The sequence below is a fragment of the Grus americana genome, chromosome 5, assembly GCF_028858705.1.
Source record: "Grus americana isolate bGruAme1 chromosome 5, bGruAme1.mat, whole genome shotgun sequence".
Classification (NCBI taxonomy): domain Eukaryota; kingdom Metazoa; phylum Chordata; class Aves; order Gruiformes; family Gruidae; genus Grus; species Grus americana.
Window position 1 is genome coordinate 53,706,123 of NC_072856.1, and position 23,584 is coordinate 53,729,706.

The following is a 23,584-nucleotide window of genomic DNA, read 5'->3' on the forward strand; positions in this document are numbered from 1 at the left end:
TGTGAGATGAAGATATCTGCCAGAAGTCTCCAACTGAGGTAGTATTAGTTCTTTCTGTTTTGATCAGGTGAAATAGAGCTGGCTGAATATAGAGAGACGGGGGCCTTACAAGACAGTATTCTACGCTGTGTGAGAGAAGAAAGCATTCAGAAAAAAAAACTGCGCTCTCTAAAACAAAAATCTCTTGATATAGGGAATGCAGACTCCCTGTTGTTTTCATTAGATGAACATCGCAGGAAGTCCTGCATAGACCGGTGTGACTTAGAAAAACCACCTGTCCCTGCTGCTTACGCCATACACAGACAGAGTGATTATGGACGATCTCGGCAGAATTCTTCTACTAAAGCTGAAAATGTAGAAACACAAGAAAATCTTCCTCCTGCAGAGAGTTTCCAGGAAATAAGACGACCTGTCATACCAGAAGTTAGGCTAAACTGCATGGAAACCTATGAAGTGAAAGTGGACTCTCCCGTTAAACCTTCTGGTCCCAAAGAAGATTTAGATCTGATAGATTTGTCCTCTGACTCAACATCGGGTCCTGAAAAACATTCAGTACTCTCCACTTCAGACAGTGACTCTTTAGTCTTTGAACCACTTCCTCCCCTTAGAATAGTGGAAAGCGATGAAGAAGAAACAACGAACCAGCTGAATGATGAAGTCTCTGGCAAAACTGCTGTGTCATCTCCCTCAACTCCTATCAATGTCTCTGCCCTCAGCCTCAGCACAACTCCACTGGTCCAGTTCAGCATTGAAGATTGCTCCAAAGACTTTAGTTCTAAGGATACAAGCAACACTCCTTCAGCAGGAATAGAGGACATCCTTTCCACTTCTCCCAAAGATCAGAAGGATTCTTCAGAGTTAGTTAAGCCAGAGGAAGTTCAAGACATGTCCTGTGGGAACCCACTAACACTGAAACAGAAAAGGGACCTGCTGCAGAAGTCATTTGCCCTTCCAGAAATGTCCCTTGATGATAACTCTGAGCTCAGTGTGGAGGAAATTAGACCTAGTGGAGCAATTCCAAGCCCAAATGTAAAGACAGTATTTATTAAAGTCCCTGAAGATTCTGAAAACCAAACAGAAAGTGATAAACTTGATACCAACACAGAGTCTGACACTGAACAAAACACAGAGCAGAAACAAGAAGAGGAGACTGAGGAGTCCGAATTTAAGATTCAGATTGTTCCCCGCCAGAGGAAGCAGAGGAAGATTGCTGTGAGTGCTATTCAGAGAGAATATCTGGACATTTCCTTTAACATCCTTGACAAGCTGGGAGAGCAGAAGGAGGCAGGTGAGCTCAATCACTGACCCAATTAAAAGGCTTGTTACTGCTTGAAGCTTTTGGTAACAGACCAGTATAGGGACATGTGTATATATAGCATCTGATTTAGTTTGAGCTAACTGAATGCTTTCGGGTGTTTGTTTCTCACAAGGAATGTATTAACCATATAGGTATCGTGCATATGTGATGGCCTGTTTGAAAAGGAAGTGGAGCTCAGTGACAAAAATATTGGCTCTGGCATCCAAGTTAGAGAGTGAAACCCCATGGCCACATTATGCCAGAAGTCAGAAAGATCATCATACTTCTGTGCCTTTTATCCTGCTACACTGATTCTCTTTTGTGTGTAGTGATTTTTGGCCTTTATTTCTTCTGCAAGCATAAGGCAGTGGAAAGCAGACTGGATCATGAAGTATAAAGCTGAGGGGTCTGTAGACTTCAGACCTAAGAGCACTTACCGTTAACCACATATTGCATTTAGGATCAGACATATACACACTTTTTTTTTATACACTAAAACCATTTTCTAGCCTTCTTTGTATTGGGTATTCACAAAGTTTACACGGCTTGTGTGTGTTAAAGATTTAATGCTCAAGCATGAGGAAAGCCATACAGTATTCCTATGTATCCCTGTAGGTTTTTTCAGGTAATTTGAATACCGGGTTTTGTTACTAAGTTTTTCAGGTGGAGAGAAAAATGTGTTCTAACTGTTTCCTCAGTTTCCAATTAGATGTGTCAAAAACAGTTTCAAAAACTGTGCACTGCTGCCTCCTTACTTCTGTGGCTGTTTTTTTCAGGATTTTTCAGTTATTAGAATTTTATCAGTCTTTTTTTAACATATTAATTAAAGAAAAGAATCCTTCAGGCCTCAGTTCTTTGTTGCCAGTGAAGGGGAATATTTATGCATTCCAGACCTCACTTCTTTCTTAATTACTTCAGAGGGAACCATAGTATAATTTCCTATTATGATATCCCACTTTTACAAGGAGAAATCATTCAGTGTGATCATAGTTTACTGTTCCCTTTATGTTTCAGGCCTATCGTCCCATTTGTGGTTCCAGTAACCTGAAGAACCACTGGAGCCTTGTAAAAACAAGAGACACCTGGGTGCTTCTGAACCTTTCACATAGGTTCTTAGAGAAGAATGGTCATAAAAGAACTGTGCATTTAGACTGAAGTGCTTTTTTGACCATTAGTAAGGGCCAGTTTTCATGAATTAACTAACACTGTCATCTGTGAAACTGCTTGTCCCACCTCTGAAACACTATGTGGAACATAGGATTATAGCATATATGATGGTCGTTTGGCTGCATGCATCTAAGTATGTCATCCAAGGGGAGTATAAAACATTCACAGTGTCTTATTAAGTGCTCACAGGTTGATACAGGCAGTTCAGATAACTAAGTAATTTAGTGACTTGAGTAGTTTAATGTGTCCCTTACATTCTGTTTTGCTTTGTTTAGCCTTATTGATTAGTTTATTTGAGAACATATGTGTTGTAATTAATTTAAGTAGGCTTAATATCGCCATCATGATGGACTGATTATAATTTCAAAGTCTTACTCAAGCTTTGTTAGCCTATTATGCTTCCATATGTTTTAGCAGGGCTTCTGATGTAACTGATCTCTGAATTGAATATCCAAATGGGTTGTCTCTTCAAATGCACAATGCTGGGCTACAGAGTTTCCTGCATGAGACTTTTTACAGCACAGATATATATTCATTTTTCCAGGATATGCTGAAATCTGCCATCATCACCAGAAAATTTCTTTGCTTTATTCCTCCTATATTGACAATATTGGTTATCATAAAATAAAACCACTTCATTTTAATGGCTTATTTTTCTTTTTAAATATAGAATCTTAAACTCTTTGAATCATAGAATCATAGAATGGTTTGGGTTGGAAGGGACCTTAAAGATCATATAGGTCCAACCCCCCTGCTGCGGGCAGGGACACCCTCCACTCAACCACTAGATCTTTAGGATCAACTGCTAGATCAGCAGCTTTTTGAATGAAAACTGATAGCATAGAATCATAGAATGGTTTTGGTTGGAAGCAATCTTAAAGATCATCTAGTTCCAATCCCCCTGCCATGGCCAGGGACACCCTCCACTAAACCAGGTTGGCCAAAGCCCCGTCCATCCTGGGAACACTTCCAGGGATGGGGCCTCCACAACTTCTCTGGGCAACTTGTTCTAGTGCCTCACCACCCTCATAGTGAAGAATTTCTTCCTTATATCTAATCTAAATTGACCCTCCTCCAGCTTAAAGCCATTCCGCCTTGTCCTATCACTTCATGCCCTTGTAAGCAGTCCCTTTCCAGCTTTCTTGTAGGCCCCTTCAGGTACTGGAAGGCTGCTAACATGTTGGAGATAAGGCTTTTAAAAGTTACTAAGCTGTCACTTAAACTAGCTTTACATTAGTGGTACCTCTCTTATTTCCATGTTGGTGGTCCTGACTGATAATCACTCCGTGAGTGGGATCAAAATCAAACTCTGTGTGCATATATTAGTTCTGAGCTCTAAAGAGCATAGGTAGAAATCTCCTTTAAAAAGTGATTTTAAGCAGTAGATCCCTGTGCCTCTAATTCTTATGACACAGACACTGAATCCTTTTAAAACTGCTGGGAGTGCCAGATGGTGAATGGATGATTGAAAGGATGTGGAAAAGGCATCCAGGGAGAAAGCGGATGGAAAATATTTATTGATTCTAAATACTGAGAGTTTAAGCACAATTTTCATATGCAGATCCTGCTGCCAAAGGACTTTCAACATTGGAAATGCCGAGAGAGTCATCATCTGCACCAACCCTTGAAGCAGGTGTCCCGGAGACAAGTAGTCACTCTTCCATATCAAGTAAGGTTACCTCTGGTGTGAAGATTAAATCTAAGTTGCTGTATTTGTGTGTCAGATGCATATCATCTATGGCAAATGCCTTTCCTTGAGTTTTATTGATTGCTGGAGGTATAGCTGTGTTGGATGTCACTACATCTGTTAAATTTCTGATGGTCAGCAAGATTTTAGCAGTTAGTGGCTGCAAGATTTTCTGTTGTGACAGAGCAAATTTGACAAAATGTGGTTTTCTTGAATTAGAGTAGGTAGCAGCTAAAAGCACTTCACTAAAAAGCAGTTCACTAAAGCGGAATGTTTATTTTCCAGTGAGAGAAAGCTTTGTCAACTGTCAGTGTATGGAAGCAGAGGATAAGAGCTCCACAGGGCTGTTACTATAGTCTTCAGCACATTTGTTGCTGTACCTTACGAAAAAAACCTCTTGCAATTTTTGTAAAATGCTTTGAAATGCCACTTCCTTAGCTGAAATGCGGTATCTATTCATCTGAGACTCCCATATCCATTTCAGTGGGGAGCGAACTGGGTGGGTTGAAGTAGACATTGAGACATGGCTTAACAGAGCGGGTGTAGATAACAATGGAAGGTGGAAGCATCTTAGAACACTAACAAAATCCAGAATGGTGTGTCCATCTAGGTAATGTTAAGTAACACATCCAAAGGTTGGGGCAGGTGTCTGACTAGTGGAAAAGGGAGAGGAAATTATGACCTGCTTTGATACCAGTGAGCTGCTAGATCAGCTCAACTGTCTTGCTGAAATGCAGTTTCAGATTGCTGTAGAAAAATTAAATTTTAATTTCTGAAATTCAGCATCTGCTGATTTGATTGGAAGGATTGTCTGGCCTATTAAAAGAAGATGTTATTTTAGACATGCTAGATAAGTACTCCAAATTAGAGGTTTCCTGTCCAGTTTTGCTACTAGTGTCTCCTGTCATGTGCATCTCATAGTCAGAGTACATTTGCTGGCCACCTCAAGATACAGATGCCACTTACTAAAGCAGCTAAAGAGGTGCCAGTTAAGACCTATCTGTGTGTGGGATCACTGAGTGCCAAGTGTTCCTGTAATTTCCAATATATGAAATTGGGAATAGTATCTATATGATATTAAGCCTACATTCCTTTGTAAATATTCCTTTCTCTTTTCTGTGTGCCACAGTTTCCAACTGCAAAAAGGGACATGAATGCTTCCATTGTGTCTCTCATCCATTTAGAATGAAATATTTTTGGCCTTCTACTATGTGCCTTTACAGTGCTTTGCCTAAGTCCTGTGAGCACAAGGTGCTTCTGTAACACAAACAGATGAGATTACTTGTACAGCCGGTGCCTGGCCACAGAAAACATACATCATTAACTGTAATAAGAAGATTTTGCCTTGAGTAGAGAATTCCACAGCAATGGAGGGATGACTGACAAGATCATTAGCTAACATATGTGTCCTGGTTTTGGCTAGGATAGAGTTAATTTTCCCAAGGAGCCAGGACAGGTGAGCCAAGCTGGCCAGGGGGCTATTCCATACCATGTGATGTCATGCTTACTATAAAAGGGGGCTAGTCGGGGAGGGGTGGGTTTGGCGCGGCTCCAGGATGGGCTGAGTGTGGGCTGAGTGTCCGGTCGGTCGGTCGTCGAATCGGTAAATTGCTTTCTATAAATTGCTTTCTATTGTCACCCATTGTGAACATTCTGTTACCAGTGCTGTTGTTTCTCTCTCCCTTGCCCTCCCAGTAAACTGTCCTTACCCCAACCCACAAAGCTTTGCCTTTGTCTTTCCCATTCTCCTCCCCGTCTCGCCAGGGAGGGGTGAGCGAGCGGCCGCCTGGTTGCTCAGCTGCCGGCTGGGGCTAAACCACAACAGTATGAAAGGCTCATCAGCTACTGTATGAAGGGTACTGATCTTCCCCATGATAGTTAGGTTTCTTGTAGAAAACCTGATCAAGGAAAACTTCCTTCCTTATGCTACTAGTCAGTCACAGGCATGAAAAGTCATGTGCTGGAGCCTGGCTCTATCAGTCTGGCTCCAATGCTGTTCAAAGGCTAGCAGCTCTGGGGTTTTTGTTTTTTAGATTTTTATTTTCTTAACTTATCAATATTTGAAATCATAGCTGTCCTTGAGAAATCAGGTAAATAACCCTGGAAATCCAAACCTGCTCAACAACAGCCTGATTATGTGAAAGAGGCATGAAATTTTTTTTAATTACAATCGCAAAAGCTGTTAAGAAAATTCAAAGAGATAATTTTCTAAATTTTGACAGTCATCTGCACTCCAAGCAGTCTTGTCAGTTCTAATGTTAATTGCTGTTCTTTCATCAGGAAATTCTATGCTTGATAAAGTGATAAAGCATCTATTTAAAATCCTTGCCCTGAAAACGATGGAAATTCTATTTTTCCCCTAATTTGATGTGAAAGGCAGCTGCAATATAACTTTTAAAAGTGAAACATGGAATGGTCTCTTGGTCTGGTTCAGTTTCAGAAGTTCAGTTATAGAAGGACTGTTTTGTAGCAATGCTGGAGAAGTTTGTACTTGGACCAAAAATAGAATTTAAATGCACTCAGATACATTGAAATGATATAATGAAAGAAAACTTAAAATACTTACCCTAATAAAATAGTTTCAGTGTGCAGATTCCCACTGAAGTTATTGTGTTCATTATTACTCAGGGCCTGTATTTGTTTTGTTAGGGAATACTCTGCTTTCTTAGAATTTGAAACTCTCAGATTGAATCTAAGTAGAGCCAGTTTAGGAGAAGGCACTCAACCCCTTGGAGCTTTCTGAAAGTTGTAGTTTATCCCTTGTCTCTACTTCTTCATCACAGTTAATAATGCAAAAGGCTGGGTTTATTTTCAAAGCTTAGCTGGGTACTGTTTGGAATTTTAGAGCGGAACTACCTGATATTATGTTAATACTGTTTTAAACGATGTTGAATATAGTTGCAGATGAAAATAATCATTAGGAGAAGATTTCGCTTTGTTGCCCTTGCTTTAAGGCCCTGTTCAGGAAAGCACTTAAACATACACTTAAGGCAATGCTTTAACAGCTTTCCTGCATGGAGTTTCATGTAAGCACTCACATGCCTTGTCCAAGCAGGGCTTAAAACTCTGTTTTCATACTTCAGACAATGATTTTGGTTGTAGTGATGGAAATATGTTGCTCAGACTCAACTGGCAAGGTGACTGTGTTATGCTTGTTCAATTTGAATTTTCTTAGGAATGGAGAAAAAAAGATAAGAAAGACAGGAGTTTTATGTGTTCTGTTTCTTCCTCCATTTAAGTACTGAGAAAATACATGACCAAAAAAGTCTTAAATTTTAAATCCACAATTGTTTTTTCTTTTGTGTGGGAGCATTATCCAGTGAGACACATCTCTTATACAAAAATATCCATTTAAAGAAGTATTGTAAGTAGTTGGATAAGGAAAGAGTGAATGCTTGTTCCTTGATAGCTCCATGTAAGAAGAACGGCAGTGAAGTTACATCTTCAAAGTCATGCTGGCTTCATAGTTCAGAAGAATGTGCAGGTGTTATGCCTGAGTGACAGGTATTTAGGAGGCCTCTTCAGGCTGTCTCATCCATGAAGGGTGCTGGTGGTACACAGTGAATCTGTGAGCATGGACAGAGCAGTCCTCCATACTCTGCTGAGAGGAGACCGAGTTTTCTTCCTCGGTACATTGTGTGTGAGTGAGATTCAAGTACACATTTATCACCTGCCAGCATGGGAGTTTTGGGGTGGTACCTTACACTTCAGAGACACCAAGTGTTTTGAAGAGCTTTCGTGATATTTGGAGACAAAAAGCAACTGACAGTTGACACAGTGGATGAGATCCTGGATCCAAGTCACTCATGACTGATGTCATTGGGGCCAGAATTGTACCCTGTGTAGTGGTGTGAAAAGTGCACATTGACTTGAGCAAGATCCTTAGAGCAAGCAGTCATTGTCCTTTCAGTATTTATCTCATGCTGGCTTGTAAGATCAGGAAATAAGAGTAGTTTTACATGTTGTCTGAGCCCCTGAAATCCTTTCGCATTTCTGACTTGCAGCTCAGTTCAGACAAATGAAAAGAGGCTCTTTGGGAGCTCTGACAATGAACCAGCTAATGAAGAGGCAGCTGGAACACCAGTCTAGTGCTCCTCACAATATCAGCACTTGGGATACTGGTGAGCTGCATTTATTATTCTTTATTTCTATTTTCTAAACCAATTACTTTCTGTATCAATCAATTTAAAAAATGAGTATTTCTATTCTACCATTGCAGATAAGTAACCAATCTCAAGTATAAAGTGAGTTTATAGTGAGTACCAGACTGTCACCTGGTATGAATTGGAATAGTTACGTATTTGGGAGGTAGTCCCTCTGGTACAGTGGTGTCCCCATGATTTTGCATATACTTGGATTATTTCCTGTCCTCATTGAATTAAATGGAGGTATCACTGTTGATTTCATTAGGTATAGGATTTCATCCCTGGTGCATGGAATCATTTATTTGTGTATATGTTTACAATGGTGTTGGTACACCAAGGAGCTGTGCCTTACACCAGTCGGTTTTATTTGTCTTTAGGGAAGTTTCTGCCAGCTCGTGCTGAACACCTGAAGTTTCTGTTCACTCACTGACCTGTTTTTGTCCCTTTAAGATGAATGCAAAGCAATGAAAACTGAATTAAGCACATAATTTCCTCATTATTCAAGTGTTTTATTTGTTGTTTTTCTTCCATAAAAGATTTTCTGTTATGACCAAATTCACAGCAGATGTCACTAAAGGATGAATTCATTCTGGTTTGTCATAAATGCTAGATATTTTATTGCCCGTCTTGATGTTAGTGACATCATGGAATTGTGCTTCTTAGGAATTTATCAGCATATCCAGATACATCCAGGAATGCTTAAAATGTTATGGAACTTAGCATGCTGAATGAATGTCTCACTACCAGTTCTGGGCAGCTGAGTTAAAATTTTTGCTTAATTCAGTCTTCAGCATCAACTTCCATCAAACTAAATCTTGTAGCTGAAGAATGCCTAAAGGTACGGTATATAGTTCAGGATCATTCTTTCTACTCCAGTCTGCTGAGTAGCATGCTCAGCAGGAGATTCTTAAATCATAAAGGTCTGAATTTGTCAATGATAACAATGGGGGTTTTGTCCTGTCAGCAGGTAAGTTTATTGAAGAGACTTAGCTGGTATCACCTAGTTTCTCAGGCAGGGGTTTAGAGATTAAAAAGTTACTGCTCTCATTCTGCAAGAAGTAGTTAGCCTGTATTCAAGAGGAACAAGTCAGTACTCAAAAACACTTAGGAACTCTGTCTTGTTAATCTTGTTCCAAGTCCACTAGCTTTCTTCACAACATCTATGACTTCTCCCTCCAACATCCATTCTAGCTAAAAGCCTCCAAGCATGGAGATACAAAATAAAATGTTCTTTTCTGGAAAGCTTTGCATCTCTCAGGCTCTTTTTCAACCACTAGCTTCAAAGTAAAATTATCATTTTGACAGATGAAACAGGTTTTTTTTCAGGACAGATGCTCCGTGTGACTATTTGTCATTTCAATGTCACACCACAATTTTAAGACTCAGTATACTCAAGTATAACAACTAGGGAATAGTCTTATCCCACATAAGTATATGATGCGTGCTTGGTTCATGCATGCCTTTTTTTTTTTTTGTAGCATGTGTTTCTTTCATTTTTTATTTCAAACCACTCTTTTCCCAAGCTTGCTATCTGTGAAATAAAATCATATTGTGTGCACAAACTACTGTGTCAGCACAAACTATACCTGACTTCTAGTCTCTTCATATTTCTAAACACTGTCTTTTTCTTTTTGTGACTCATATATTCCATGTCTTGTTGAATCTTTACAGCTAGCACTTCCTTTCTTGTTTAATGACACTTACTTTTCTAAAATGCCTTCTTTGGTATTAGGTTATCTGTGTCCCTTTTCCTTTGTGGACTTCTGTCATCTTTCTCTCCCTTGCCCCCCCCCCCCTTCTATGCTTAAAAAATTAACTCTTTTCTTTGTTTTTTCAATAGTTGTATTTGTCTTTCTCTTGTTTAAGTGTTTAAGACTTGTGGTGCTGGTGACAGATGCTGGATTCATAGTTCTGGAGACTGAAGTTTTGTATTTATTCACAGAGCAGATACAGCATGGAAAGCGGCTGTGCAATGTCCCTGTTTGCCTAAACCCTGACTTGGAGGGACCACCACTAAGAATCAGAGGTTAGTTCAGTGTCCATTGACCTGATCTCTCTGCTAAGACTGCCAGGAAGGTTTTTTGGTTAGTACCAAATGGTACTGAATTTTGTGTTCCATTCAGCTGTATTAAAGCCCTCGACTATCTTGCAGAATGTAGGTTACTGGAAAATTATCAGACAAGACATTTCATTCAAGACAGGGACAACCTATAAGATGTACTGGCTTTCTACTAGTACTTGTTGTAGCTGTCAACCTAGAAATAAAAGACTTTGTACACAGGGTGTGGTTGAATCTCATTTCTTTATGAACTCTCCTCCCTCACAGCCGAAACACATCCAGACTTTCTTACAGCCTTGCAGTGGGGCAGCGACCTATCTTCTCTGCCTAAATCATGTTTTTTTCCTACTGCTCAGTGCACAAGAGAGGACATTTTTATTTTGAGTAGTTAAGTCTTATTCCAGCATTGTAACCTGCATGATGACAGCTTTTAGCATTTGTGTGCTGCGGTGGGACATCTAGAGAATATGACAGTGAAACTTCCAAAGTCATGGTAAAGGGATCTTTATTCATTTTTGGGGGGGGGGGGGTGTGTAAAAAATGGCTAGAAATATGTAAAAATCTAGTCCTATTCCTTGCATTCTGGATGGTGTCCTACATTACTGAAGAATATTCTGGGCCTCCTGGAGTATCTGCTCATATCCAACAAAATCTCAGGGGATAATTATGAAGTACTGAACTCTATATGTAAAACAAATATTTCCTTCCATACTTAGTAAAATGATTGTTTAAAACCTGTCTTATGAAACAAGACTCATCACTTCATATATTTTGAGTTCAGATATTGTGGGAGCTTCTTAGATTATTTTGCCCAAGAGCTGATATTAAATTTGCTTTTTCTGTCGTAACTGGGATTATCTGATCAGAAATTCCATCTGAGCCTCACCTAGGTGGAGAAGCTTTCTCCTGTTTCCATAGTTAAATATTATCAGAACAGGCTAATTTTAACGTTAAATCTGATTGAAGCAACCAGCAAGAAAGTCAATAATGGATTACTTAAACTGTTGTTGAATTGGCATCAAAAGGGCACTGGTACTTTTCTAAATATTGGTTCACAAAATGAGCTTTTCATAGATTGGTCTTTAGAATGAGATGTCCTTGGGGACAGCTTATTTACATAATGATTGTGTCTACCACCTGAGCTCCCTGGATTCACTATTGGAGCTGAACTGTGTGGGAACAGGATTAATGCTGTCTCTATCATGTCAGCTACATGTGGCAACCAAAAGAGATGTTTTCCTTTAAGAATTGAATCTCTCTTTCTGTCTTAGTGACCTGGAGAACAAAACTGCTAGCAATATTTAAATTATCAATCATCATAAGGCATCTCAGATGAATGACATAGCTCGTACATCACAGTAGCTTTGATACAGGTTTCTGATGGCTCATGAATAAGTCTGATTATTCTTGAGGTTTTTGCAACCAGACTAGCTGGAAAGTTGCATCTTCTGTATTTTTTTTCCCTGCAATTGCTGTTTTCTGCTTAATGAAAACAAAGGGGCCAGGTGGGAAAACCACCATACTGGAGAGATATCAGACTGTCAGACTACCGTATATTGCTGTAATTTTGGAAAGCAGAACTCAGAGAAGCCGAGAGTTTGAATCTTCCATTATACATAGCTTTTCCTATTAAAACAAGCGTCCATCAGAAATTAGGTGCACAAAATGTGTCAAAGGCAAAGGGAACTCCATATGTTGGCGTGATCACAGTGGCTATGCCCCCAGCTGAACAACTCAGCTTCAGAGAATAAAGATGCTTGTGAAGACTTTCAATGGAAAGCATTTCTAATCATCAGCCCTCCAATATTCTCCATGTTTCTCAACTTCTTATGAATTATTTCTTCTAGCTGTCTTTTCCTGATTCCTCTCCTATGCCTCTGTTAAGGATGGTATGAACAGATTGATGACGTGGTGTTTAGACATGAACTTATTTCCTTCTTCATGTCACCAAGAGCTATGGGAAGGCAATTCCCCAGAAGGACACAGGAACACTGCAAATCTTCTGGTGTCCGGTCTCATAGCAACTGTAGAATCATCCTCTCTCCCTAAAAAATGAATAGATGCAATTACATCTGCCTTCCTGGAATTTTTGGGTTTTATTATCTTTTTTCCAAGGATTTTTTTTTAAGTGTTTTTTTAAATTGATAGTTCTAGGTAGTTGGAATAATCTGGCAGAAGCAAGGAACATGCTATATATACTTTTGTAGACACACTTCATTTCTTATTTCTATGCACAGTAAAACCATTATGGTTCTTTAAAAGTCTGCTCTTCAAGCAGTTTGGATTTGTGTTTAGTGATTTTTCTTTCCTTTTTTTATTTTTTTCCCTCTAATTGCCTTAAGGTGCCACAAAATCTAGCTTGCTGTCAGCACCCAGTATAGTCAGTATGTTTGTACCTGCACCAGAAGAATTTGCTGATGACCAGCCCACTGTGATGACTGACAAGTAAGTTATTTTTCTTTTCCTTTCAAAGAACTAGTTGAACTTCAAATAGGACAAGTAAGGTACAGATATACTTTATGGAAATATAATGTCCATTATATCATTTATCTCTATGCTAAGTTTTTAAATTACTTTTTTACCCCAAGGTAAACATTTTCTAAACAATGCTAGCAAGATGTGCTTTTAATTCAGTAGGACCTGTGTGAGTTTGCACAGGTGAAATGATGACTCAGGCTATTGCGTATGCACGGAGGTCAGAGGAAGCCCTTTCCATCCTATTTTAAATCAAGGATTCCTTGTGATCCATCAGAAACCACTTTTGCCTTAGGGAAAAAAAAAAAGCTCCTTTGGGTTTCTGTTGAAATAGATTACATATGATTACACATCAACAGTTACCAACATAGCATTTTTAGTGCTGATACTGATCGTGAAAGCTTTTGCTAACCTTAATTGGTTGGCTAAAATACCTCTAAAGGAAGCGTTAAACATCAGTGTACTCATTTAACGGAGAAGTAAAGCAGTCAGCAGGGAGCCATGCATCAATTGGTCAAAAACTGGGAAAAGAAACTGTAAGTTCTTGCTTGTGCTCCTGCGCTCAGCCCAGTAAGACAGACATGCCAGGCTGATCACTGGAGAGAGACAGGGCCATTGTGCAGGCTGTGACTGGAAGTATGTGACGAACTGAAGCATCCCAAAAGTTAGGCTTATCTTTGGCACTTCCTTTGGCCATTTCACCAAAACTCTAGCACCACCTATTAACATACAGACCAGCTGAACTTGACTTTCATGACTTTATTGGCTTATTTTCCTTCTGTTCAGTAACAAAGGCAAGAAAATTGCCTGTACAATTCCATTAAGTTAAAATATCACAATCTGTTGGAGTCATTAGCAACCGATTGATCAAATTAAGCAAGCCTTCCTACTGGGCTGAGATAAGCCAGTTTCCCACATTGGTTTGCCTTTTTTGTAAGTTGTGAAAGCCTGTCTCATCTCTCCTAAATCTGACATCCCCTTTATAATTAGATATTATGGAGCCCTTTCAGAACTTCATCAGTTGTCTTTGAGCATTTCAGGAAGGATAAGTGACTCAGCAGCAAATCAGCCCTGGGAAAGGAGACTTCTCTCAAATCTAAGGTTCTGTCCTCCTGAGAGGTCCTTTTGTTTCTTTCTTAATGTCTCTAACTGCTGTGGGAACCAATCAGATCTTTGTTTCTTAATTGTATAATTTGTTATGAATTCATAATTCATGACTGACAGGAAGGACACTGTGAAATTGTTCCATCTCTTTAAGATCATCTGTGAGTGTCATTGTTTGTATCTAAGCTGCTAAGTTGAAAGATCACAATTACATTATCTTTCTAAATAAATTTTAAATGTACTAAATAATAGTACTTTAAAAAGACATAATTATATGCATATGTATATATAGTAATACTTTGTTTTAAATTTGTTAATGTCAGTTTGTAAAACTGTTCTTTGCAGGTGCCATGACTGTGGGGCTATCCTTGAAGAATATGATGAAGAAACACTAGGCCTGGCCATAGTTGTGCTCTCAACCTTCATTCACCTTAGTCCAGACTTGGCTGCTCCTCTGCTGTTGGACATCATGCAGTCTGTAGGAAGGTAAATTCAGAACTTTCCTCTCCCATATGACTGTAAGAATTTTGTGCCTGGAATTTGGTTTACATAAACTTCAAAATAGGAAGTTATATATTTTAGAACTCTTAAATGAGTAACATCTGGTTCTGTCTGCTTCTTTGTTACTCATCATTTTATCAATTTCTAATGTAACTTCTTCCACTGTCACTTCAATTTTGGGCAGTTCCTTTGATGTCCTCCCCTTTACCCTCCAAAGGGAGGTTCCAGCTTGGGAATCTCCCCAGCTTGTCCCAATATAAGCAGTGATGTAAAGAAGTAATTCAGTTTTTCTGCAGTAGGCTTATCTTCCTGGGGTGTCCTGTTTATTATTGAACAGCAATTGATGCAGCATACTTTCTGGTGTGCTGCTTGATCCCATTTTATTTGAAGAAAAATTTATGGTTAGTTTTTATTCCTTCTACTAGTTGCTCCTTGAACCATTTTTTTTTTTGCCTGCCTTCTTGTGCTTTTTACATTGGATTTGTCAGAATTTATGCTGTCTTCTGCTTTCATTTGAGACATGAGTTCAGCTTTTTGAAAGAAGCTTTCTTTTTTCTAATAACCTCCCTCACCTTTCCTTTCTTCTGCTCTCTTGAAGTCTTTCTTAACAAGTGGGGTACCTTGGCCCTGTGCTTCCAATTTAATGTTCTCAAAGAGCTTCTGTGCTTCTTGTAAAGACTGAATTCTCTTGGCTACCCCTTGTTGCTGCTTTGTGAGAATTTTTCACTTTTATGTAGTTCCTGCTTTAGAAGTTATGCACAGATGTGGTCAGCTTTTCTGAATTTTGTTGCTCCTGGAGGACCATTGACTCTTAGGTATGATCATTTATTAGCATACCTGAAGTTCTTCAGGCTTTTCAACCGTATTTGGTATGCTAATTAAGACTAAGTAAAGAGTGATCTCTTTATAAGGGCTTCCTAACCAGCTGCTGCATGAGATTGTCTCTGATAAGGTCTTAAACATTTGATGTCTATTATTTTTCTTTTGTGACTTTTACCCAGTGTGTATGGGATAATTGAAGTGCACCGTTACTGTGGTACCACTTGTCCTTGCTGCCTCGGCCACTTCCACAACTTCCTGCCAAAGAGGTGGGAGGGATGCACTTTGGAGCAGCACTAAAAGTGCAGAAATGATGCGCACCTCTCCTTTTCCATGTTCTTTTCAGTGACTGAAGTTAAAATTGCCTGACTGTGACTTCTGCAGGGGTATGGCTCTTCATAGCCCTCCCTCTCCACTACGTTCCAATTCCATTTAAACACAGTAGCTATTCAACTCCTCCATTTCCATTAATTGCAAGGCTGCAATTCCCTGCTGTCACTGCTAATGAACTCTGATGGAGGCAAAGTTTCTAATCTAGACAGATTCTATCCATTCTGTGTGATTCTTGTAAATACAGCAGTAGTACAGCCACAGAGAGTAAATCACTTGGAAAATAAATTATCAAGGGATGAGAGCCGAGTGGGTTACCTTTTTCTGTGCTTTGAGGAAGAAATGCTGTGTCTTTGGAATGAGACAGCTGATTGGTTTAAAGTAGCAGATGGCATGCAGCATGGGGTATTCCTGCTAAATGTCCTCTGTTGTTCCTACTGGCTGTCATTTCTGACAAATTCTAAGTCCAGTAAGAGGCTCCCCACAAAGGAATTATTTTGAATACAGGCAAAAGAAGTAGCATATACAAGTAGAGAGGCATTCAGGTGCCTCATGTATATAACCTAAGTTGCTGTCTTTCATCAAGCAGTGTCATGGCATTATTTCTAAATACCCGTCTGACACGAGAGGTCAGAATTAATTAGACTTCTTGCGGTTTTTTTTCTTAGAAAAATAACTACTACTTTCATGCTTAGAAGAGGAAACAAGGAGTTAAGAAATCCAGGGTCTTTCAGAATCCCTAAACAGTACACAGAAAGGTTTTCAAAGGTTATTTGGGTACCCATAGGTACAGATAGGCATCTATTGGGATTTTCAGAAAAGAAAAAGTTCTGAGTTCAAGTTATTGACAATTAGAGATTGACATGTTTATAAGACTCTGGCACACACTTAACTTTATGCTCTAGTTCCTGATTCACGTTTCATTGATTTCCAGTGAGATTTAGGTTTCCAAGCATCAAAGCGCTGTTTGAAAATGGCATTTAGGCTCTTCAGTTAGTGAGGAGCTTTGAAAAGCTTAACTTCTTAATGTGTGCAAATTTGAACACATCCATTTACTGTCTACTGTCCATTTACTGTTCTGCTTTGCGGTCTGCAAAGTGGAGGTAATGATGGGGGTTCATGGCATTTGTGCAACAAAATATTTAGAGTAGCAATGATAAATACATACAAACTGTAAATTTCAAAAAGTTTCAGATGTTCCCAAGTGTTTAGTGTAGTTCATGTCTCATGAAGTTTTTCCGAAGTTAAAACCCAAATGTTTTGTTTATCATAAACCCCACACTTGCATTATTGCATTCAAAAGGAGAGAAAAACTTTGCATAGGACTTTGATTTCTTTTAGAAGAAACATTTTATACTGTTGTATTTGTATGCTTTAGTAGATTTTTGAAAATAAGTGTAATATCCATTGGCATGTGATTAGTCTCATTGCATTCTGTAGAAATCCTCCAATGCTACAGTTATTCCAGAATCAAGGTCTGTATTGCTTGAAGGTAGCTTCAGACATATTTTCACCCAGAATTAGCTTTGCATAGCAGCATTAATATGTTGTATTTTAGTGTGGACTCCTCTTAACAACAGTGGAGTCAGGGGCTTTAATAAGTTTTTCTGATTTATGCTTGGACAACTGAAGAGAATATAATCTTCAATCCCCTGCACCATCCAGCCCGAGATTATTGCACTGTTGAAAGTGTGCTGTGTCCCCAGCTTGTCATGCATCATTATTGAAAATCATCATCCATTTTGGTTTACACTGATGCATTTGACTGAGCTGCCTTAGGGTCCTTTTTTGGATTTTTGCCATGGTGACTAGAGAGGAAACTGTCTTCAGAACAGAGGCTGAAAGAGGATTGAGCAACAGCTAGATCCAGTCTAAAAGGACTGTGAATCAAAGATAAACATTGAAGGCCAGATCATCATCAGATGTAAGTTAGTGTAGCTCTATGAAATTTCTGTTTAGACATCAACTTATAGCAGCTGAAATACTGATGTGCAGCAGATGAAAGTAAAAATTGCATGGTATTTTGTATGTAAGAGATGCTTCCAATGTACATCTTTATAATTGCTTTTTAGTGGCTTTTAGTATTAAAGGTGTGTTGCGTTGATATTATAAGCCCTGATTCTATTCATTTACATGTTCTGGATATTTAAGTGCATGATTTTGCTTTAAGATTGTGTTTGGTATTTTCATCACTGAATGCCCATATTTGTCTTTAAAGCCTATATTTAGGTACTAAAATAAATGACCTGATTTTTGAGAACTCAGTATTTCTCATCTGAGTTTGTAAGAGCTCATAGGTACTTAGTGTTTCTCAAATTAGGCCAGTTATTTAGGTGCCGAAATCTGGAACTAGAAGCCTCGCTTCAGACTGCGAAGTAGAGAATTTTGGCTTAGTCTTTGTTGCTGTGTTAATCAGAAACAATTCACTCAGTAGGCAGCTTCTGGCAAACTTTTTTTCTCCAAATCCCTCTAGGTTAGTAATTATCCATGATGTGCATGTATGTCAATGGGTTTACTTGATTATCTTCATACTAGCACAGGGAGGCAAGTAGAATTGTCTTTAGAGCTGTTCAGTATTTGTGAGACTGCAAGACTGAATAGAGTTTATATGTCAGGCAAACATGATTTGACTGAATTTATGTGATATTCAGAAGACCTTTCTGGTGACATTTTAAATGTTGTCTAAAATTATTGTTTATTACTTAAAAAAATGATACTTTATTTGCTTACTTAAAAATGAAACACAAAAAAAAGCATATGAACTTCACTTATTTTTTTAATTTTTATTCCAGGTTGGCATCAAGTACCAGCTTTTCTAATCAAGCAGAAAGGTATGGTAGCAAAGGATACCTGGGCCAAAATGAAACAATTAATCTAAAGCATAATCCTCCCTGGCCCTGAAATCAACTAAATTTAATATTTTAAAAATTTATTTAAGGTTTGGGAGTAAGAGGAAAAAAACCTGTCCCTTCCCACTTGTTTCAAATATCTCATGTGTTCTGGAGATGAACAGGAACCTATTTTCATATGTATTGAACATGAATAAACTCAGATTCAGATGTAATTTAAAGATGCCTTCTGGTTTCCACACTTTCAGTGCAGCTTTTTCTAGCTTGTTCTGTGTTCTGTATTTGTCTTCCTAAACTATCTCTATACATTCAATCAAGTGAATAATTCTTGGCCATGGAGAACCCCTGGTAGTGATTTCCTATTATGTAAATCAGATGCTGAATAAGATAAATTCAGTTTGAGAAGCTGTAAAAAATGTTAAGATGTGCAGTTTATGAGTAAATAGATAGTACTTTAGCTTTTTAAATGAAACCATTCATTTTATGAGTGATTAGGAAGTACTTCATTTCTTGAAGGAAACTGCTAGAGGCAAATTAATATTATAACATGTGTGTTTACCTCTTGTTCATGTGTTTTACGGCAAAGCCAAGAACCTTATCCTGCATCACTGAAATACACAAGGTGACAACAGGATTATATTTCAAACTCGGATGACTCACTAATAAAACTATGTAGAGAATCAGGAAAAATGCAACTATTTACTGAGACTTAAATACTTTAGGTATGTGTACCTAACTTCTTCAGCTCTGCATAGTCGAGCTGAAGTCATAAAATCAACATGCTGAACTGTTTATTGGGATCAAGACAGTTCTGCTTTTGACTGTCTCACTCATAACTGAACACTTCCATAAATAAAAAGGATAGGATCATCTTTATTTTCTCCATGCAGTCAGCTTTGAGAACTGTTTCACCTGCAATGCAATTTCTTTCCTCTTCCTTTTCCTTCCCTTCATTTCAGCATGATGATCCCTGGGAATGCTGCAGGTGTGGCCAAGCAGTTCCTCCGTTGTGTGTTCCATCAGCTGGCTCCCAACGGCATCTTTCCCCAGCTCTTCCAGAGCAATATTAAAGGTCATGTCTGGTACCTGAATGCATTTATGACCCTTTCAGTCACCTCTGTATGGACAGTCAGTGTAAAAATGTAATTTGAATTTCAGATGGAAGTTTTTTACGGACCTTGGCCACATCTCTTATGGACTTCAGCGAGCTGAGTTCCATTGCTGCTCTGAGCCAGCTGTTAGAGGTACGTTGGCAATCAGCTCTATTAATGGTGCTAGTTTTATTAGCATTATCAGGCTTATTGGATCATTTCTCCTCATTCATTAAGAGTTCAAACTTATGTCACCAAAAGCAGTGTGAATTTTTGTTTTGTCCTCCCTGGAAGCAGGATTAGGCTGGCCTCACCATTTTCCTTCTGGGTTTTGATCTCACTGATAGCTTGCTTTTTTTTCCCCTCAGACCAGCTCCTGGAGCTGTCCTACACATTGGTAGTGTGGGCCATCCCTTCCCCAAGCACTATTTCTAGCTTTCAGGAACATTTCTGCTCATATATCTCAGTTCTCCCTCTCCATTGTATCTGATGGCAGTTTCTCTAAGTAGTCCAAAGATCTATTGCCTGCCTTTCACTGACTGCCTTCTGTGCACTTGGCTTGTTTCTACTGTAACTTTTATCCTCCCATAGCACTAGTCACTTGCATGTGTCCTGCTCTTCCAAGAACATGGCAGTTGGTTCATACAGAGATTCTGACATCACTTTAAAACTGCTTACATCTTTCCAGGCCTGACCCTAAGGTCAAAAAGCATACATGGTCTGCTGAACATTAATCAACAAATCTTGTTTAAAACTATCCAAAGGAAAACATGGGCAATCCACTGGTGAATACTTTACAAGTTCTGCTTTTTTTACTGCCATGCCGGTCTAAGCAGGTTACAAGTTTGGACCCTGCTTGTAACACTTTGGCTCAAAATCTTTTGGTCAATACTTTAGGAACTGAACTAGACTTTACTGTCACATACACAGTTCAAATTCCCTGCACAACATTTTATTATTAGCACTTTAAAAGAGGTAAGTAGTATTTGGTCTGAACAAATTAACCTCAGCATTTCCAACTACTGTTTAATGGACCATTTCTGCATGTGTACATTTGTTTACAGTTCTGGTTTTGTTTCCCAGGGTTTAAACAACAAAAAAAATTTACCAGCAGGGGGTGCAATGCTACGCTGTTTGGAAAATATTGCTACTTTTATGGAAGCCTTGCCGATGGATTCGCCCAGCAACCTATGGACCACAATTAGTAATCAGTTTCAGACCTTCCTTACTAAACTCCCTTGTGTTTTGCCACTTAAGGTATGATGTACGGACATCTGAAACAAGCTATACTGCATTGGTCAGGATGTACCAAAATAGTGGGAAAGCTGTGGATGAGAAACCAGAGCAGGTTGTGAATATTTTCTAATGATTCAACTAATGTTCCCAGATGACTGAATTTATTGTATATCTGATCCATCCCTTTAATTATGTTTTCCGTGGGTAATAGTAACAACTCTGACCAGACTACTCTTCACCTCTTTGTTGGCTTTTTTCCTCTATGCTTTCCATGCCCTGTCTTTGTCAGATTAGAATACTGCATTTGAGAGAATCAGCATTTGGAAGTAAAAATCCATCCAGTTTTAACAAAACTCTCAAGAACAGCAACACCACCTAATTCATTTGCTAAAAGTACACAATAGTCAGACAGGCAGAGAGAACTGAGACTACTGGGAATTGAGCCTTGCCTGTTTGGCTGACCAGATTGTAGTTCTGGCTCTAATCAGCCTATAGTCACAGAAACTGAATCTAGAAGCTTTGGGCTCTGACTTCTCAGTGCTCGGAGGACATGCAAAGGGATCTTATCTCCTGGGGTGTACATTTCCAGATGTCTTTTTATTAAACAAAGTAAAAATTTTTCTGAGTCTTTCCAGTAAACATGGCATTCTGATACCCTTATTCTGACCTTATTTCCTATGGCATGAACGAGCCCAGTGGTAATTTCATCTGAGCAAAACAATGTTGCTTAGTATGAGCTGAGGGATCCAAAATCTAACTGTGATTTATCACACTGTCTTTTAGATTGGGTGTCACCACCAAATTACATGAATGATATTAAATTCCTTAGCACTATTATGCCATAGTCAGATCTTGAAACCTCCTTAGGTTTTGGTAAATTGAGGCACTGTCCCGCAGCACTGACTAAACCAAACAGGCAATAACCATTCCCTTTGTATATTAGCCACCCCAATCTGTTGCATCTTGTCTAACTGAAACAAATAAAAAGAAATTATTAGATCTTAATAGTTCCAACTGCATATCTGCCATTCACAGAACATTTAGATGGAGTGTTTACTCTGATTACCCTTTTATTCACGAGAGGTATCATTAGTGATAGAAATAAAACAATTGCTTACTCCTGAACTTTCCATGTCCTGTTCCTTCCTCTAGGGTCATAAATGACTCTTTGCTGTTCTAGATGTTTGCAGCAGGGATGAGGCAAGATAATGGACAGACCCTGAAAAGTCCCATTGACTGCTGCAACCTATGTGATTTATGCAGAAGAAAAATCAATTACACCATAAGGAACAATTTTAGAGGAGCCTCTGGAGCAGCTATTGCCAGGGCACATTCTGATGTTATAGGGTGTGAGTTGCAGCCCTGTCTTGGTGTCTGTCATAGACCAGGGCAATCACAGAAATATAGCGTGAGGTAGATGGTGTGTACCTCCTGCTAACCCACTCTTTTTTTTTTTTTATCTATAACATATTCATAGCTGCTACCAGTAAAAGCAAGACATGCACAGAAAGCTACTAACTCTGTTTTTTCTTTTTTTTTTCCTTTCCCGCATTTAAATATGTTCACAGTGTTCTTTAGATTCTAGTTTAAGAATCATGATTTGCTTGTTGAAGATACCTACCACTAGTGCCACTAGGGTAAGTTCCAAAAAGACAAAATTCTGTTGCCTCAGATTTAGCCAGCCTGCGCTATTCTAAGAATGTGTTCTTATCCCCTAGCTAGGCAAGTATTATATATGAGCATAAAATTGTGCAGTCCGATATTCTTGGGAGAATGATAAGAGCTTTGGAATCTAGGTTACAGTAAAGTGTGGGTGGGATTACATTCCTGCGTGGGTGTGAACGTATATCTTCTTAAAGATTTGCTGTTCTCTTTTTCTTTTCCCCGTCTTTTTTTTTTTTCTTTAAAAATTAAAAAAGAAACAAAAGATAGTAATGAACTTCCTTAGAAGTTCTGCCATACAATTCCACTGGAGTCAGTGAGGTTTTTCTGCATAAATACTACAGAATCTCTTATATTTCATAAGCACTGTGTCAGAGGTGAAAGTATTTTCTAATTTTTTGCTTCTAATTTCTCATACAAGCATAAGGCAAATGCTAGATAGAATAGCCATTTGACTGAAACAGTGTAAATCCCAGCAAGATAGCCTCTGAGCTGAAAATAATGCTCTTCCATTCAGGTGTTTCAGAGTTGGAATGCTTTTTGTTTTGCTGAGCAATTGATTTCTCTAAATCATGTCATTGCAGAGTCTTCTGGAGCCTTTTTCAAAGTTATTAAGCTTTGTAATTCAGAATGCTGTCTTCACTCTGGCCTACCTGGTGGAACTGTGCGGTTTGTGCTACCGAGCCTTCACTAAGGTAACAATGAGACTATATCTTCCTTTAGGGACAAGTGAAAATAGGACAGACAAAGTCCTACTTCCCTCAAGTAGGATGTTTGTAAGTGAAGATGAAATCAGTGTCAAGTTTCAGATGTCAACAGTTTTAATGTAGTTTGGCTAATCAAGTAGTGATCTTGATTCAGTGCCTTTTAATGATACTTTGTTTCACATTTCCAGTATAGACACAGATAAAGGGAACCTACTAAAAGCATTGCTTAGAAAAGTATTTTGGTGTGATTTCATGATTTGGAAATTTTTTTCTCTTGTAGAGATGATATCTAGTATTCATGCATGACTTTAAATATCTGTACAGTTGTATCTTTCCTAGTGCACAAGTTTAGCCACATACCTTGTGCAGTAAAAACTTAAATATTCCTGGTAGTGCCTTTTGAGAGCACAGCTGTGAGGAGGGGCAACAGATAGCTAAGTAAAGTGGAAGATTCC

The 23,584-nt window shown here is 38.7% G+C and overlaps 1 protein-coding gene across 9 annotated transcripts in view; it reads left to right on the plus strand.

The window, feature by feature from the left end:
- UNC79 (unc-79 homolog, NALCN channel complex subunit) overlaps nt 1-23,584 on the plus strand; it is a 111,936-nt gene that overhangs the window by 59,494 nt on the left and 28,858 nt on the right. For 5 of the 9 annotated variants that reach the window (XM_054828563.1, XM_054828565.1, XM_054828567.1 and 2 more), the window contains 12 exons: nt 68-1,288; nt 4,026-4,133; nt 8,156-8,272; nt 10,239-10,322; nt 12,698-12,800; nt 14,280-14,420; nt 18,377-18,415; nt 19,393-19,505; nt 19,592-19,677; nt 20,608-20,781; nt 22,329-22,397; nt 23,007-23,117. In XM_054828563.1, the coding sequence (XP_054684538.1) occupies nt 68-1,288; nt 4,026-4,133; nt 8,156-8,272; nt 10,239-10,322; nt 12,698-12,800; nt 14,280-14,420; nt 18,377-18,415; nt 19,393-19,505; nt 19,592-19,677; nt 20,608-20,781; nt 22,329-22,397; nt 23,007-23,117 (2,366 nt within the window). Of the gene's footprint in view, nt 1-67; nt 1,289-4,025; nt 4,134-8,155; nt 8,273-10,238; nt 10,323-12,697; nt 12,801-14,279; nt 14,421-18,376; nt 18,416-19,392; nt 19,506-19,591; nt 19,678-20,607; nt 20,873-22,328; nt 22,398-23,006; nt 23,118-23,584 lie in introns of those variants that run through there. The other 4 variants (XM_054828564.1, XM_054828569.1, XR_008577467.1 and 1 more) reach the window with 3 other exon arrangements.